Genomic DNA, 19059 nt, shown 5'->3' on the forward strand with positions numbered 1-19059 from the left:
TCTTGATCACACCAAGAACTAATTGTACACCGTCACTCACAGAATATTTCACATCATCCAATATGTTCTGTCTGGTCTATAGCGGGGTATTTGCATTTTATAGCTGGGGAAATTGAGGCTCAGAGAGGTTCAGAGGCTCAGGTGTGGTTATGACTAGGAGGTAGTGAAGCTGGGACTTCAATTCACGTCTTCTAATCCTCCAACTTCATCTTAGTCGGTCATGTCCCCATTTCATCATTTTTGGCCTATTCCTCCCCACCATCTTTTCTCTTTCCTTCTCCTAGCACCAACCTGAGAAATCCTGATGATGAGAACTTGGTTCTTTCTCCACTTCATAAAAATCCACCATATTTTTTCCTTTATCTCTTTCCTTATCTCCACTTGCAGCCCAGAAATGGGAAAAAGGTCACTACCGAATGAAAATGCTGAGAATCAAACCACCTCAGTGTCATGGCCCAGCAGACTGAATGTCATCAGGCTCTCAAGTGGGGAACAGAAAGGTTGTGTCAGTGTTTATTATCAAATGGTTTCTAAGACACTCTTATTCATATTGTATTTCTAGAAAACTTTTCTATTTTCAACATACGTTACATGCATCTTCTCAACTGACCTTGTTATAACACCTCTGTACGATGTGGATCACTAACAAGCTACAGATAAGGAAACTGAGGCTCAGAGAGGTTAAGGGACTTCTTTGAGTCCCACAATAATAGAGTCTTCAAGAAGCATGTCTGTCTGTGAGAAGCACTGTGTAATAATTTCTGTATGCCTATAGATAGTGATGTTCATTTGAGCCCTCAATCTGGAAAAAGTTAGCAATGCATGGGCTAGATCCTTAACAACATTAACATGATTTACCTCCCCCCATCCCTTTCTGGCAATAACATCACAAAAGATTAAAAAATGGCTGATACTCACTGTTCAGAAGACCACTTTAATAATATCAGTTTTCTGCCTCGTAGCCCTTGGCAGGACGCCTTTTTCACAGATCATAATGTTGGCTCCGGGCCAAGAGATGGTGAGGTTGACTCTCAGGTCACTGCAGTTTATAAGTCAGAATAATAAAAAGGCAGGCAGATCTGACATCACTAGCAAGGGAAAAATTTTGGTGTTGTGCTAAGCAAACTAATTACAGCTAGCTCTGAGTAATATGGGAGGAATACAGAGCTGCTGAACAAAGCCGAGCCCAAGGGGAAAAAAAGTCTACATAAAAAGGCAAACCACCACACAAAGAGCTTGCAGATACTTTCAAAACTGACCATGAACTTGTTATTTATCCTAAAGTCAAAGAAAAAAAACAGAATCTGCTCAAGTAAACACTTCTAATTAACCAGTGTGAAAGAGAGGGTGCTTTATGATAAAGTAATAATACACACGCGTGCACACACACACACACACACACACAAATACACACACTTGATTTTCAAATTGGCTTTGCTGTAAATTGCATATCCAGAATAAAAAGTGCCTCTTTTTTCACTAAGCTGCTGTAATTTAAAAAAATTAGAAAGAAAAATTTCAAGATAAGCTCAGCTTTTAAGTTCACTTGGTGAAAACCAAATACAGCTACCATTATTATTAGGTCTTGGTGTGTGAAGGACTGTAAGAGTTAAAAGCAAACCAGCACTACCTTTAGCCCATAAGGGATTACTCTTTTATTAGTATAGTCTTGGGATTAGTGGAAATGTCTGTCTAATGAATGCAGCTACTATATTTGAGCACATGCCTGAATAAGCTACTTGTTGATTGAAACCTATCTATTTATAAGCACTTCTGCATGTTGTGAAAAATCCATCTGTATTGCCACAGCATGGCACCCACCATTCGAATAAAGGCTCTTTGCCATTTCACTATAGGGCCTGTTGAACGAACAGGCAGAAAGGAAGTGTGTTGCATCCACTTAACAGATTTTATTCCTCACTCTTGGCCAGTAAAGTAGAGTTACCTTATCTAAACAGCAATTTAGATTGATGTGGATGTTATAAAAACAGAAATGGAAAAAAAAAAAATGCTGTTCTTCAGACTCACCCATCGTTTTAACCTAGTACATCTACTATAATTTGAATAAATGGTCACAAAGCCCAAACTGGCCAGACCTCTGCTTATGTCATAATCTTTGAACTAAGTCTGGAAAGTAGGTGGATTTACTACATATACTTGTTATCATTTTTTTATATTTCTGCTCATAAATACCACCCTAGCAGCATGTCCAACAGAAACAAGTACAGCATGAAAAGAATAAGCTGAAACAAAATTAAGTAAGTCAATGCTTTCAATGTTTGGGGTCCTCTTTACTATGCTAAGTCTCCATTTGCAGTAGGGCCAAGCCATCCACCCCTAAATGGGGATCTCAAAGTCCACTCTGGGATTCTGCAGCTGCCCTGCTCTACTCCCCATCCCTCAACACACACCGTTCTGCTCTGCCTCCCAGACTCAGCACCAAGTCTCTAAGCTTCCTGAGTTTTGGTTTTGGGTATTGAGAAGGGAGTATTCCACTGGAGTTTATTCTCACTCCTCTGCAGGCAGGGTCCCCATTTATTATGCTACCTCTATAGAAAAAGGCTGACCAAGGATTTATTTTTTAAAAATTTTTTTAAAAAGTAAATAATCTTAACAAACAACAAGCTAGTATTAAATATAGACCTCACGGAATTTCTCTTGTAGAACATTATAAATGATGCCAGGCAAACTGTCCAGGTATCCCACTGTTAGAAAGAGAAGACTGAAATCCCGCGCACCACTGCAAGCTTCAGCACAGCAAGTAGAAGAAATGCAGCCTCTAGCAGTCTTCGACTCCTGGCCATTTCTCTTCATAGAGTTTGTGACCCTTAGTTTCCTAGTGAAATCACAAACAGACCTTGTTTGAGGGTAAAAGATGATGCTATGTACAATGCCTGGCACAAATCGAGAACTCAATAACTTGTAGCTGTTACTATTTACACTGTAGAAACTCAATAAGATTAGAGGATCACATCTTTTCTACTTTTCTAATTGACAAAGCAAAAGAATAATTCTAAAAATAAAAGTATAAATACTATAAAACCAAAGTTGAAACTTACGAAAGATGTTTGGAAACACAAGTTACTTAAACACAATATATTAATACAAAGCACCAAAGACCCTATAGTAAATGATATTCAGCTGTTTAAACAGATAACATGTTAGTAACTCTGAAGCTGGGTGAAAGTGTTGTAAGAGATAGGAAGAACTTGATGGAAGGTACTACTACCACCACACCTATTTTATGGTTGAAGAAATCAAGTAGCTAAGTGTTAAGTATTAAATGTTAGCAGGTGGTAGAGATGAAGTTTTGATTAGAAAACTGCAGGCTTTTCCTAATTTACTGCCCATACATATTTGATTATGTTAAACATTCACATAAGATTATTAAATATAATAGGTCCATGTCTTTAAAAAATATATCTAATAACACTCTCTTTTGTGAGATTACGCCAAGATAAAAGAGGATACAGGGCAGCATCCTAGACTGTCGTCCGGCACGCACTGGAGAACAGGACAGGAAGTAAATAACCCTCTTGTGACCTGGTTTGTGACTGCTCACAGTCACCGACGCCTTTCTACCTTGAATCCAAAGGAAAGCAAACTGAGAACCAGAAACTTCTAAAACTTTGAAACTCTACTTCAGCCCTCTACTTTCTTCCTGAAATCTTTGGCCTTGTCAGTATTTCTTTTCTATCCATGTTCTATTGGGGTTCACAGCTCAGTACTGACAAGAAGAGTTAATCTTAAAACTTTGTTCCATCCATCCACTCAACCATCCATCCATCCATCCACCATCCGTTTACCTACCTATTCCTCAATGGCTTCCATAAAAGATTCAAATGGATCCTTAATGTTAACTCATGTTACCACCTCATTTTATCGATCCTTCTCACAGGTATTGTCTCTTCTGTAAGAGAAACTGCTTTGGGGGCATATCAACATTTTTTTAGGCTAGTTTGATAATAGAAAAGAGGAGCAGATGGTTAAGCAAAGAGAGCATCAGCACTGGTAAGCATTCATAACCAAAATTCATTAATGAAACAATTTTTTAAAGACTGTTTTTTAATGTTCAAGGATACTTTATATTTATGGATTATGAATTTTTAAATTTCCAGAAGCAGTGGAAACTCACAAAGAAGCTAGGAGTAGAAATTATTCACATCTTATAAATAAGAACATGGAAAAAAACAAGGGTCAAGTGATTTATGCATGGGACCTAAAATTCAGCAACCCAAGCCAGGATTTAGAATTCCTTACTGTGACTTTTGTACTAAGATTATTAAGCTCAGCTGCTGCCTTCAATATTTTTTTCCCATAGACTAAGAAAGCATTTTACTTTGGCATTTCTGTAATATGGCACCATTTATAGCTGTCTTCACCCACAATAACCTAATTAAACAACCATCTTTGGGGCTGGCAGTAACAACCTGGTTACCAGTGGTTAACAGCTGAGTCAAAATTTGGGTTATGCCACTTTTTCTTCTTACATTTCCTTGACTTAGAAGTTAAACCATGCTCACATTGCCAATATAAGCAAGGTTGATCTTTCTGGCATAAACACAAAATCTCAGAAGCATAAACATTTCCATCACCAATTCCCCTCTTTTATCACTTTGAACAATAAAAAAAGCCAATCTAATGATTCCACAAACTTGTAGTATGTGATTGTTTTTTTCTGTTTAGACTAAGGTTTTTCCAAAGAATGATCCAATCCATAAGAGGCTGATAGAGAATAAACCCTATGCTAAAAAGAAAAGTAATGTATTTGCTCTTTGTGCCAAAATATCTCAAGAATGAAAATACTGAATTCAACTGTAACTAGGCCTAAAGAAATTTATTTAATGTACTTCAGAAAGCACAAAAACATTTAGAAATATCACAAAAACAAGAATGTTAGCCATAAAACAGAAATTTATTTTAAAAATCAGTATCTTGTATTTCAGATATACAGGTATATCCTTTCACCAGAAGGTGAAAGCACCTCTTCCAGAAACTGCTCCCAGCATGGTCAATACTGATTTCGAAATTGGTTGCTTAGGTCTTGGAGCTCTATTACTAAGGTGTCCATAGCTGCTATTTCATCAGCTAACTCCCGGGAAATTTCTCCACTGGCCACATCTGTAAAAAGTTGCTGAAACATAAAAAAGCAGAACGATCAAAACAATGAAAATTTCTTTAAAATAAAATAGATACAGAGTATAGAATTAAAATGCCCTTTGTACAATAGTATCATAAAATTATAATTGCAATGGTAACATTTTTTCTGTTCATCATCCTGGAAATGTACTAGCTGCAATAATTGAACAATGAATCAAAACAACATGCCTGAACTTATAAATTCAAATGAGCTCTGCTCTTCAGAGCAGTTGCCTAATCATTGGTTATTCATTTCAATGATAGAGGGTGGTTTTTCAATGAACAGACATTATTCAACCAAACCAAACCAATTTATCTATTGTGTACGCAAGCAAAACAAATACATTTTATATTTGATTCATATAAATCATACTCTCCATGCTACTTATTTGAAAATTAATTTTGGTTTATGCCTCAAAGACCACAAAGATGATCAAGATTTGGCAAAAGCAAAAATGCCCAGCAAAATAAAATAAAAATAAATGTGCTCTCTCCTTGGAAAAGGAATTGCCTTGGGAGGTTTATTGCAACATAATTCAATAATGCTACCAAAACTGAAAAGATTTTGAAATGCCTCTCCAGGAACTGCCTGCTGAGCCAATATAGGCACCCAAGAAAATCAGTTTCAGGATTTTATGACTACATTTTGTGTGTGTGTGTACATACATGTGACCATGTGTATGTATTTTAATCAGAAATATAATTTACTTAGTTTGACATATCTTTTTCATCAGGTTTGACTAGATGATCTGTACAGTATTTCCTAACAGAATGACATAAGAATTGCTGCAACATGATCAGTAGAGATAACACCTTTCAGGAAAATAACCTGGCTTCATACAGTATGTGCGCGTGCGTGTGTGTGTGTGTGTGTGTGTGTTTTCTTTTCTAAAACTAAGAATTACAGTGCCTACAAACCCTAATGAATCTGTATCACTTTCCTATGAGGTAAGGAAGAAGCACAGAGAAACTGAGGTTTATAAAGAATGAATAACTTGCTTAGTGTCCCAAAGAGTATAAGTCGTAAAATGTGTTCTGTCTCCAGGCTCTCTGGCCCTCTCATGAACAGCCCCCTCATGCCACTCTTAGCAGCAAAGGACAGGGTGGTAAAGGCAAAGGAGTCACTCTGTCCTGGGAGAGCACGGACTGGATGATTTCTTAGGTAAATCTCTAGGTTCTAGGAACTTATTTCCATGAAGTCCCCGGCCTAGCAAGACCAGAGATTTGTGCAAACCATGCCTACTGCAAGCTACTTAACACAGTTATCTTAATTCATTTTCACTTTTTAAAGCTTTCTAACAAAGAGACTTTTTGGGGGGAATGCAATTCAGTTTAGCAAACCCAATTCATTAAAAAAGATAGAAAAGGCAAACGATCTACTACAAAACTAGAGGCTTCCAAATAGTGTATATGAAAAAGTGCTTCAAAGGAAGTGTTGGGAGGCAATTTTTCCCATTTTTGAATGATCCAGTTGGGATCTAATGAAAACAAAATCTAAACACAGACGATGATCTGAGGCTTCATTCTCAATATTTGGGCATCTACCACAATACAGAAGGATGCCCAGTACCTGCACAGACAATACTATTTAAGGCATGTAAGTAGAGATTTATGTAAAGGTAATAACTTATAAGAAAAAGCTTTGCACAGAGATAAGGGAGCTGGAGGAGAAATTCCTGAAGAAATACACAATTATGGATGGGTTAATGATCTAATCAAAAGCAGGAAACTTAGCTCCCAGTTTGGGAAAGAAAATCACAGAAAAAGCCTGCTCTGACTTTGAGAAAGCTCTTGCAGATTTCTGAGAAACACATAATTCTGAAGTTGTGCAGTCAACCTGGGAGAAAATACAGTTCTCCTGTGTAGCGTGCAGATAAATAGGGATAGTAAAGTAAGTTAATTATCTAAAGAGGCAAAAATGATGCCTCATTATTAGTGACTTGAAAAGATCAAGGCATTATACCAGAGTAAAAAGGTGTCCAGAAGTGGCCTCCATGTGTTTGAGACTTGTTCTTATTAATAGAAGTGAGTCAAAATTAGTCTGCAACCCAAGATTAAATAGTAAAACCAAGTAAAGATTAGAGAAGGAAGTACTAAATTATGCTAGAAGTTATATGCGTTTAAATTTTGCTTCCAGAGGTGTAATATAATCCAAATCTAGCTGCATATTAAAATTACTGAGGAAATTTAACAGATCTCTTGGGCTCCATCCCAGACCTGAATCCACCTCTGTCGCAGATAGAACCCAAGAATCCAGTCTTCAGGAAAAAGCTCCCCACGTGATTCTTGGGCATCCCCATCCCAGCACTGATCTACAAGTTGGTATTTGTGAACTAATGGGGTATGTGTCAGTTGTCAATCTTGAGTCGCCCATCTACCTTAACAATTTTTGGTCAAACCCCTATACCACTTACTTAATATTTTTATCTAAATAAAAAACATTTTTTTTTTTTACTTAAATAAGTCTTTTTTAGAGGAAACATTACTTCACTACTGTAAATGAAAAACAAGTGATAACATTCATAAAATTATAGGATTAATGTGCTAGTTCTACTTTTTTGCAATATGTATTGAAATAAACATATATGAAAATCAAAAGTTTACCCAAGTGCCACCAGTGGCATATATGCCACACTTTGGGGAAAATGAGAAGAGCATTGTTTTAATTTAATTTAAAGAAAGCATTAAGGACTGGATTGTGAACATTAATTTCAAAGACTCCTAAGTTACCCATGTTTAGGGTGGCCTAGCCATTGGGCCAATAATATCCTCACCCTCACAACCAACCATCTGGGGGCTGTCATCTAAAATATAACATGTGCCTAAAATTATCCCTGATATAAAAGATATAGGAGCAATAAGCTGATACTAATGACTTTTTTCTCTATGACAATTCTAATTAATTCACATGTCATTCTCACCTTAGCTTTAGATAATAAGCCCCGTAAATTGAGTCGAACTGAAGAAAGCACTTGAACAGCTTCTTGGGGACTGGGTTTGTTTTTACTGCATTTTATAGCCACTGGAAGATAAACATGGGGGAAACATCCATTAAAAACTGGTAATGATAATTTATAGCTATAAAAGTCAATTATTTAATTAGAATTTTATAGTAACAAACTTCAGAAATATTTTTACCTGGAAAGTTTTTATTTTTGAAAAAGGATAACTATGCGCACCTCTCTTCCCTTTATCCTTTAGGAAAGATAATTGACTGCTAAGAGGAATTTTGAGGAAAACAGGTGATTTTTGGTGAGTTACAGATCACTGGGAAGAGACCATAAGCACCTGCACACATGTGCACAGACTAACGAAGTTAGGCAGGGAGACAAAATGTTGTTGAAAACAAGGTACCCACAGAGAAAAAAAGCAGATGCAGCACGTCTTAGTGTGGCATTTTCTAGGATACAAAGTCCCTACTGGGACCTCACAATTGCTGATGACACTAGCCCAAGGAAGTGACATGCCATACATATACAGCACAATTCTTACTGCATTTTTCAGATTCAGCCCTTACAGCATCATTCTGGAAGAACAGATACCAACAGTCCACATGTCTTCCTTTAGGGAATGTGACCACAATGAGGCTCTTGAGTTCCTGAGCAACGCCTGGCATCAGCAGGGAATGGGAGAGTGAAGTCACTCATCCACTACTGCCTCTAGCATTCTGGGGAACTCGTTTTCCTAAAACTTGAAATTATGAAGAAGGCATACTCCTTCCTGGCAGAAGGCCCAACTATTAATGCTTTATAAGAACAAGTGAAGAACTTTCTACCAATATAATGACCAGTATTTCTCCATTGATTTGTTCTTGGTTTTGTCCTCCTAAATTATGCTTACTAAATTAAAACAGACCAATAACCAGATCCTATTTTAAAACTACACTAAACAGTGCAAGGATTAAAGTCTCTTCATACCCTAGATTGTAAACCAGGAATGAAAAAGATATTTCTTTTTGCATGGAAACTCTAATCAATTGGTAGAGGCTGCTTGTACCTGGCAAAATACAGTTCTGTCATTAATTATTAAATAATATCTTCCATGGCCCGCAAGAATTAGGTTTGGCATTCCTATTTCAGAATAATAATTAGACTTTGATATTTTTCAGCTAAGAGTTGAAAGGATGCATGGTAATTAGCAATTTTAATCCCATTTTCAAAAAGCACAGATAGCAAGGATTATGATGTCTGTTTCTCCTAGCATAATAGAAGAAGGTTGTAACTATCATGGCAGAGGTATTTGAGCTGTTTAATACCTAGCAGCTTATATCAGAAACAGCTGTGGTTCTTTCTTTAATCTTTTATTTTCAATCTGAGAAAAACAGAAATAGAGCAAAAAGACAAACACATACTCTATTAGCTTCCCTCCTTAATCCCACTTCCAAAAGGCATTACATACTGAGATACAGACAGAGAAGGAGAAAAGGGGGGTGAAGGGGAGGTGGGGGGGGGAGAGAGAGAGAGAGAGAGAGAAATAACCTGCTGTTTCAAATCATCAGAAAATCCAAGAGAGCAGTAGCAGTGCCTCCTCCATGCTGACTATAGTTTCAGTGCATAAATATTATTTTAAAAGTTCCTGGATGGCAAAGAACAAAAAGCACTTCAGCCTACCTTTTCTAAGAAAATAATATAGCAGAAACTGTAAATGAATACCCTCCAGACAATACAAATGGGCACACAATGACAACATTGTTACGAGGTCTCAAACACTACCTCGAGATTGCAGTATCTTATCAAGCTTTCTGAAGTACCTGGCTACTCTAAACAATACCAACTCAAGGAGTAAACCATGTGGAGATTTAACAAAATGTTACACAGTCATGAGTTGCTTGATGATGGGAATATGTTCTGAGAAACAGGTTGTTAGGAGATTTCCTTATTGTGCGAACATCACAGGCTGTACACAACCTACGGCACACCCAGGCTATATAGTATAGCCTACTGCTCCTAGGATACAAACCTGTACAGCATGTTACTGTACTGAATACTGTAAGCAACTGTGACACAATTTGGTAAGTAACACATAGTGGGTTTTGTGCATCTGGACATATCTAAACATAGAAAAGGTACAGTAAAAATATGGTATTATAATCTCATGGGACCACTGTCATATATGTGGTCCATTGTCAACCAAAATGTTACGCAGTACATGACTGCATTTCCTTTTCAGAATTGGGTGGGGTGGAGGAACAGTGCTGGGGAGAAAGACAAAAAAGAGATTAGAATAACGGAGAAATCCCAGCTCATTCTTTGCTTGAGCACTGGTGTACAAAAGCAACAAAGAAAAGATTAAGATTTATTTTTATAAATCTAAAATATCTTAGAGACCATCCTCCTAAGTATCACAAGAATGGAAAAACAAACACCACATGTACTCACTATTAAATTGGAACTAAATGATCACACTCATGTGTACATATGGTAGTAAAATTCAATGGAAATCAAGCATGTGGGAGGGGAGAGGAGGGTATGGGTAAATTTACACCTAACTGGTACAATCCACACTATCTGTGTGATGGACACATTTATAACTTTGACTCAAACTGTACAAAAGTAACTCATGTAACCAAAACGTTTGTACCCCTGGAATATTTTGAAATTAAAAAAAAAAAAAGAAACTAAAGCTGGGCATCCATTCAAATATGCTTACAATGTTGTAGGAGCACCAACACGTAATTCATTAAAGTCAAAGGAGAACTTAAAAGAATAGACACTTGTTTTTCTCCAAGCATTGCCCAGGTGCCAATAATAATTTAAAACCAACTTTAAGATGCAAAATAAAGATTTTTCCTAGAGTATTTCTTTAACCTACATATTTATATTTGACAGGTTTAATACCATCACTTGGTGATTACAGAAACATTATGGTTTTGACTGTTGTAGAGCCAGTGGTTCACAGAAATGTTTAGAGTTGGCAAGTTAAAGTAGATAAGATAAATTCTTCAAAGTAAATCCCACTCTGCTAATTATGTACATAATACACCTTAGTGTGGGTTTCCCCAGCATAATACTATATCCACAAAGGCCAAAGGCATAAGGATTGGACCCCATCTGAGCCCACCCACCATGAGGTCAGCATAAGCCATGTGAATTGTAGCCACCCCTAAGACATCCTTCCACTGATCTATTAGCAATTATCTCAAACTGTTCCACACTGAATTTCAGCTGTACAGAGTTGAGCACTTCTACCTTATCTGCCAAGGGCTAGGTGGCCCAGGAAATTCGATATTTACATACTTTTGGTCAAAGACATCAAAGGTCCTAAGTAGAATTATTAACTACCAAGCCAATTTCTAAATTGTTTGAATGTTTTGTGACTTCTTTAGAGGCAAGTTAAACTTTATCCTTGTTCTTCATTTTTCTCTTTTAGTTTTGAGTCCTTTATTATATAGCCCCCAGCTCCTCTGCTTTGAAAGGGACAGGGTGGAGGTGACAGGGTAAGATATTAACATTATGTTACAAATTAACATATGTAAAATACTGCCAAGTGTTTAAATGTTTTCATTTAATCTTCATAACAACCATAGGTAGGTATTAGCCTCATTTCACTGATGAGGAAACTAAGGCTCAGAGAAGTTAAGTGATTACCCAAAGTCAGCCAGCAAGCATGTGATAGAGTTGGTCCTGGAGCTTAGGTCTCGCTGAGCCCAAAGCTCTGCCCTTTTCACTCTTCCTGGTTGGCTCCTATTTACTGAAACTATTAGTGGCAGGAAAAGGTTAGGCAGGGAAGTAGGAGGACTTTGGGATAGGGTCACAGTCCTTGTGATTCAGTTCTTACCATTGGGGCCTCATTATTTTATTGGAACTTAAATATAAAATATATTTTTATTTGAATATGGGCATCACATACCCATATTCAAATATAAATATAAAAATGCATTACTTTTATAAATTTAACTGGTATATTTTTCATTAATGCAAGTAATTAAAAGCAGTCTTTATCTGGATTATATTTACTCAACGGGTAAAACAATTTTTTATGTAAGGTTCCCCCTACCCCCAAATAATGCCCTCTAAGTTTCCCAAAGATAAATATTAGATTATATTTTATATTTCTTTTGTACATGCTGTCGTTCTTTGTATATTGCTATGTACTCTGGCGATCTACGCATTTTTATGAATATCTTTATTTATAAAGGAAGAATATGAGTTAAGGAAGAATTAACAAACAGATTTCCTTAGTACTACATAGTCAACACAAACTGACTCTGTATGGAGTGAAGGTTGTATGCAATTGTGAAGGTATTTCACATCTGTAAAAAGGTTTCTAATTCCTGTCACTTACTCAAACAGTACTTAAGCCTCTATCCTGTTTCTTCTTATTATTCCAAAGTGCCTACTATAGAGTGGTCAGTCTATAAATGTTTGCTGAATTAAATACAACAATTTCAATACAATGAAATAATCTGATATTAATTATAATGGAACTTTACTTTTGACTAACACTCTTTTTTATCAGTAAAAAAATACATTAAAATATTCTATGGATATCAAATGTTACATCAAATACCATGTGCAAGTCCTAAGGCTCTTTGAATAATCTCCTTAAATGATGTAATGTCTTTCTCCCAACAACTGGACTGTGTGTCACACTTGTATGCCTTCGAGAGACACTGGAATGCCTGAGTAAAGAGAAAGAACAACATTAGAATAACAAGTAGAAATTACATTTCAAATTCTGTTTCTTGGAAGTCATATGGAACTAATTCCAACTTGAAAACCCAGCATCTGTGTTGGACAGCACAGTCTCTATTATTGTCATTAAAGAAGAGATGCACACCCAATAGCAACAGGCAATTACAAGAAATCAAATGGATGTATCTGGATAGAGACACTTCTCTATAGCCAGAAAACTGTACATCCCAGGTCTGTAGATCTCTAAGAAGTGTACAGATTTCCTCAACATTTGTAGCCATCAGCTTAAGAAAACCATCTAGAGAATAAGGCATGAACTTGGTTAAAACTATGGAATTGCTGGTAGGTGTGTAATTTCACAGAAGTTTAAAGCACTCTCTTTCAAATCCTTGAGAAGTCAGATGAGAGAATTCTGGGTACCCTTAATTGCATATAGTCAAGAGCATACATAATTCAAGAAGAAAGACAGAGAGGAGGAGTGCGTGCGTGCATGCAGGTGATGTGTTCTCTGGGCTGACGAGGCAATGGTGGAAGCCAGCTGTGCGGGCGGAGGGAGGAGAGAACAGCTGAGAAGCACACAGATTAGCTGCACCGTGGCTAATTCCAAACCCACACAGGGAGTACATTTGATTTGTTGTGGATGTTTTGAAAAGAAACACAAAACCATTATTCCAACCTTGGAAACTCTGGGGGCTCCTTTAAGTTCTAAGATAAGAAGCTAAAGGCACAATGTGAGTGTAACTGGCGTTCTACTGTACTTGTGAGAACGGGCAGGGCAACCTTGTAAAGCATTATATGTTTAGACTTTAAAAGTTCTTCTTCCATATCCTCATGTAGTTCCTTTTTCTTTTTCCCTTTTGTTTTCCCCATCTCAGATCTAAACACTCTGCCCAATCTACCTTAGTCTTTAGCAATGAGCTGGCAGAAAGAGGGACAGAGCAATCAAAAGAGCCAGCTGTTTGCTGCAGATCCAGTAGGGGTAGCAAGTCCAAGAGACTCTTTTGCAGGAAACAGAGAACAACGGTATAAGAAAAATTCATGGCAAGTAAAAAGATGAATGCTACAAGTCTTAACTTGCTCACAATTCAAAGTGCTTATGTTAAAGATTTTGTATGAATCAAAGCTGAACTTGGGGGTACTAATCTTATCTTTCAGATTTATTAGACTCTTCCTCCACCCACCAAAAAAGAAGATCTACTACACACTTGCTTGAACAAACGCCCAGGGCCCAGGAGGATTGAAGGACTTACCTTTTCATTTTCTTCAGCCCTTTCACTCTGCCCATTTCCATATACTTGGGCATACAGCCTCCAGATTTCTCCATCATTTGTCACTCTTGAAGTTACTCTGCCAAGTAACTCCTGCAGCTTTCCTTTGAGGCTGGTTGCGACATCTCCACTTCTATCAGTCATCCCATCAATCACTGCCCTGACCAGAATTGTAAGGACCTTAAAAATGCACAGAACAAACTGGTAAGGTAGAAACCACCAAACAATAACAAAAAACAAAGAGCTACCCTGAGTATCATCAATGGCGATGACAATGAAAAACCTTCTGAAACCTGTTAGAATATCACCCTTACACTTTTAAAGAATAACACAAAAGTCAAGCCACTCTGAACACTCTCTAGAATCTCATGCTGACTACCTGGCTGGACGTCCCTTCTCAAGCCTGCAAGGGCTCTTCCTCCACATGGCCCCATACTCGGTGCTTATCTCTTACCACTTGGAGCATTCTCTCTGAAAGATCCACCAGATCCACAACTATACCTTCAAATGTATCACAGAGTTGGCTCTGCTGGTGTCTGTGCAGCTGTAGCCAGACTCCTCTCCGGAGCTCCAGAACGGCACCTCAACACCTACAGGGCAGGTCCCATCAACGTCCTGCACCCCATCTATCCAAGAGTGAAACACAGATCTCAAATCCCTCTTCCTCCTGTGAGCCTATCTACACAGTTTCCCAGAGCACCTACCTAGATTCTCTTCCCTCCCATTTCTGCCACATCTAACTGATTTGATTCAACATTCCTTAAGAGTCCTAAATACAGTTTCTCCTATCTTAGTTTTGGCCTCATTAACTTCCATCTGGATTGCTCTAATAACATCCTAACTCTGTTTAAAGAGGTCCTGGCCCCTCCTAATCACTGAATGATAAACTGCTAATGTGTTGGCATTAGACATGTGAGGTACCTACAGGTATCTCTTCTCTTTCTAACTACTTCAGGTCTGCTCACCACTTAGCAACTTCTTGGCTATCTTGCTATCAGTTAGTCTTTGCATATTCTGTCCCAGATGCTTTGAATGCTGATAGATGGTTTAAACTGAGCCCCACAGCAGGTTATAATATAACAAGGCACATCTGTCATAGCTACATTAGGGTGTGCATCTCAAGGCAGCTCACTGGAAGCATAGAAAGTGCACACTCAATCTTCTACTCCTTTGGTCGGGGGACAGCAAAAGAACCAGCCTGAGTAGAGTACTCTAGGACCTTGCTGGTCGTGTGGTCTGTGGACCAACAGCACTGGTATCACCTGGAAGCCTATTAGAAATGTAGAATCCTGGACAGAAATGCTGATCCACCTTGGACCAAGATTCTGCATTTCTAACGAACTCCCAGGTGATGCTAATGTTCATGGTCTGCAGAACACACTTTGAGGAGCAAGGTTCCAAGAGACAGGCGCTCACATCTTTATTTTTACCATGAACTTTAGAGAGAAGACCACATTTCATCATCTTGTATATAGTGTTTAATATAGTGCCTGGCACACAGCACTGACTCAGTAAATACTTGTGCCTGAAAGAAAGACTGAATGCATATACCTCTTACAAAGTGTAGCTAAGAGAAATGCAACCAGTGTGCCACCTTGCTCTGTCTCCTTCACGGAACATTCTGATCCATGCATGAGATGTGGCTGAGGCTTTGAGGCTCTTCTGGAATGTGAATGCTTTCAGGAATGTGAGCTCAGACTCATGGTCCTAATTATATACAGTGATAAAAGTGGACAGGAGAACATTCAATTGTGCTTTTCCTTTCTTGTTTGGAAAAAGTACATAATCTCTGCTGGTAAATTCACATTATAATCCCACACATGTAGTTTTACATCTGAAAGTTAACAAAATTCAAATTACAATCCCACTGGTGGTTTTAAATCTGAAAGTAACAATGCAGAAGAAACAGTATGAATGTGCACTATGTGTTTTAAGTGATTATTCTCTGAGCATTTCAAGGATTAACATATTTTGAAAGGGATGATTTACTAAAATAGTTAATAACATGAACAAATGAAACATACTAAATGAGTACTACTATACTTCTTCTGGGATCTCACAGTGGGCCCAAAATCCCGCCCCTCACTTTAGCCTACTGAAGAGACAATGGGGAAATAAATTAAAGATAAAAATAGTTGTAGGGCTGGCATTTGAAAGGGAAAAATTTGTTGAAGTGTGTGTGCCTTGTGTGTGTGTGTGTGTGTGTGTGTGTGTGTGTCGGGGTGGGGGGGATATGTGAGAAGGGAAGGGAACTGTAGGTAGAGCAGATACTGAAGGCCTCTACCTGATTCATATGCAGATACCACAAGAAAAGAGTGGGGTGGGGGAGGCAATAACCAATTTGTTTCATACTCCCCCTGCATGTTCAATTGCCAGTTGAGTCTGGAGCTATGAGTTCTACATTAGAAGAATGGATAATGCGAGTTATTCATGGCCATGGCAGATATTGCCTAAAGAGACTATTTTAGGCAAGAATAAAGCTGAGGATAGAATCTTAACGAACACAACATTTAAGAAGAGGGCAACTGAGTAGAACCCACTAATGAGACTAAAAAGAGGTGGCCAGAAAGGTAGGAGAAAGAGATGGCATGAAAACCAAGGAAAGAGAAAGTTACAAGGAAAGTATATCTGCAAAAGATCAGGACTGGAAGATTCCACTGGATTTGGCAATCAGAAGGGTTAGTGACTGCATCCAAAACCAAAGCCAGAACAAGGAGGGCAGGAGAGATCATGATTTTAGATGCGAGGTTTACAAAGAAAGAGAAAAACATGAAAACCATGACAATCATTAACTTCATGGAAAAAACAAAGAGCAAAACAATACAAAACCCATCATCACTGTGTCCTATAATACCCATTCTGAATACCATTTGCATAGGCATATCATGTTAATAGAGAATATTCACTTAACCACAATTTTTTTTTTTTTTTTTTTTTTTTTTTGTTGAGACAGAGTCTCACTTTGTTGCCCAGGCTAGAGTGAGTGCCGTGGCGTCAGCTTAGCTCACAGCAACCTCAAACTCCTGGGCTTAAGCGATCCTACTGCCTCAGCCTCCCGAGTAGCTGGGACTACAGGCATGCGCCACTATGCCCGGCTAATTTTTTCTATATAGATTTTTAGGTGTCCATATAATGTCTTTCTATTTTTAGTAGAGACGGGGTCTCGCTCAGGCTGGTCTCGAACTCCTGACCTTGAGCAATCCACCCGCCTCGGCCTCCCAGAGTGCTAGGATTACAGGCGTGAGCCACCGCGCCCGGCCCTTAACCACAATTTTTAATGTAAGTATACTGGGAAGGTAAGAAAGGGATGTAGTGTTAGTGCTGGTATAAGAGAGTTAAGTTCTCATTTACTATGACAGGAAGTCAACAGATAAGGCCCAATTCTGGATAATAAAAAACAGCAGTACTACATAATTATTAATATGAAATACAGAAATGTGCAAATAGCAGAAGAAATACTAAAGGGTTTCTCCCTTTTGGGAAGAAGGATCTTGAAGAGTAGGAAGGGCTATGTCTTCCCCTGGGAAACTGGAATTTGTTCTTAATATATTTTGTAATAAGCCTTTTACTACTATTTAACTTGTAAAACTACATGTCTATGTTATTTTAATAAAATAAAAATTTAATTTAAAAATAGAAAAAAGCTACCTAACTTACAGAAACAAAGAAAAAAGAAAAAAGGCAAACATAAACACATTCAAAGATGTGTTTGGTAAAGATGAAACAAAAAATGATGGCACAACTGAATATACACTTACTAGACTTTAATGTCCCAAAATGGTGGTTACCCGTGGGGTGTGTGTGGGTGGTAGGACTAAAAGAGGGAGGAGGAGGGTTTGAGGGAGCACTGGTAATGTTCCGATTCATGCTCTGGTGCTGGTTACACAGGTGTGTTCTCTTCATGAAAATTCATGTGTATGATCTATGTACTTTTCTGTGTGTATACTATATTATAATAAAAAGTTAATTAAAAAATTATTCCCTGCATTAAGAAAACCCTATGAAAGAAAAAAATAGTTATTTGACTATATTAACAAATGAAGCTAATATGCAATCTTAAAAAGTGGTTTTAGACTGATAACAATTATTTTAAAAAACTATTAAAGTAACTTTATAACCTATTAACTAATATCATAATTTCCACCATTTCTACTAACTAGTAAGTCAGAAAAATCACATTCTAGTTATCCAGATTGACTAAAAGAGCAATAACTTTTACATTTAACTTTTCTTTAGAGAATAGACATTTGTAAATTAAAAAGAGCAAAGAGTGTTATAATAGTATTTCTTTAATTAAATGAATCACCAGGGAATATAATTTCCCCTTTAGCAGTCTACAAGTTTATCAACACTACACTTCTTTGCCTCATCAAAAGTGAAAAAAAGGTTAAAACAGGTAAATGTTTTTATCCACTGTGATGGATAAATTGTTATGGTTATTTAACCCATCAGTAACAACTCAAAACTATAAATAACATATATAATAAGTGGCTGAAGAGTAGAATATTGTAGGTTAAGATTTTAGAGGTGGAACAATTCTTTGGGAAACAGGACAGGAGATGGCCACAGAGATGGCTGCTCATATGAAATGAAGACAAAGGCAAAGAACTTTAAGTCCAAAGTGCTGGATGTATCATCTATCCAAACACCAAGCATTCGAGAAGAGCTAGATCAAGAGTGGAGGGGATATACAGAGAGCCAGTTGCTGAAGTACTCCATGAATATGGGGGAGTGGCCAGGAAGTTGGTTAATAGCAGTAATAAGAAATGGTCTTCTGTCTACTGTATCACAGAGCTGTTATATCAAAGAGTCAGTATGCACGTAAGAGCTTTGATGAGGATGATAAGATGATAACAATGTGATAACAATGTGATAACAATAACTTAGTGTATGTATAGTCCTTCCTATGTGCCAGGCACTCTAGGGGCACACTTAATCCACCCGACAATCCTGTGAGGAAGGTGCTGTTATGTGTACTCTGCAGATGAACAAACTAGAGAACAGAGTTGAGTAACTTC

General features: G+C 37.7%; 1 protein-coding gene across 1 annotated transcript in view; it reads right to left on the reverse strand.

Annotated features, from left to right (window-relative positions):
• Positions 1 to 4898: 4898 nt before the first annotated feature.
• TTC27 (tetratricopeptide repeat domain 27) overlaps positions 4899 to 19059 on the reverse strand; it is a 146187-nt gene continuing 132026 nt past the window's right edge. The window contains exons 17-20 of the mRNA XM_069494121.1: positions 14024 to 14221; positions 12649 to 12760; positions 8061 to 8161; positions 4899 to 5134 (exon numbers count right to left, since the gene is read on the reverse strand). Of these exons, the coding sequence (XP_069350222.1) occupies positions 5012 to 5134; positions 8061 to 8161; positions 12649 to 12760; positions 14024 to 14221 (534 nt within the window). The 3' untranslated portion in view covers positions 4899 to 5011. The remainder of the gene's footprint in view (positions 5135 to 8060; positions 8162 to 12648; positions 12761 to 14023; positions 14222 to 19059) is intronic.

This window comes from Eulemur rufifrons, chromosome 19 (assembly GCF_041146395.1).
Source record: "Eulemur rufifrons isolate Redbay chromosome 19, OSU_ERuf_1, whole genome shotgun sequence".
NCBI lineage: Eukaryota > Metazoa > Chordata > Mammalia > Primates > Lemuridae > Eulemur > Eulemur rufifrons.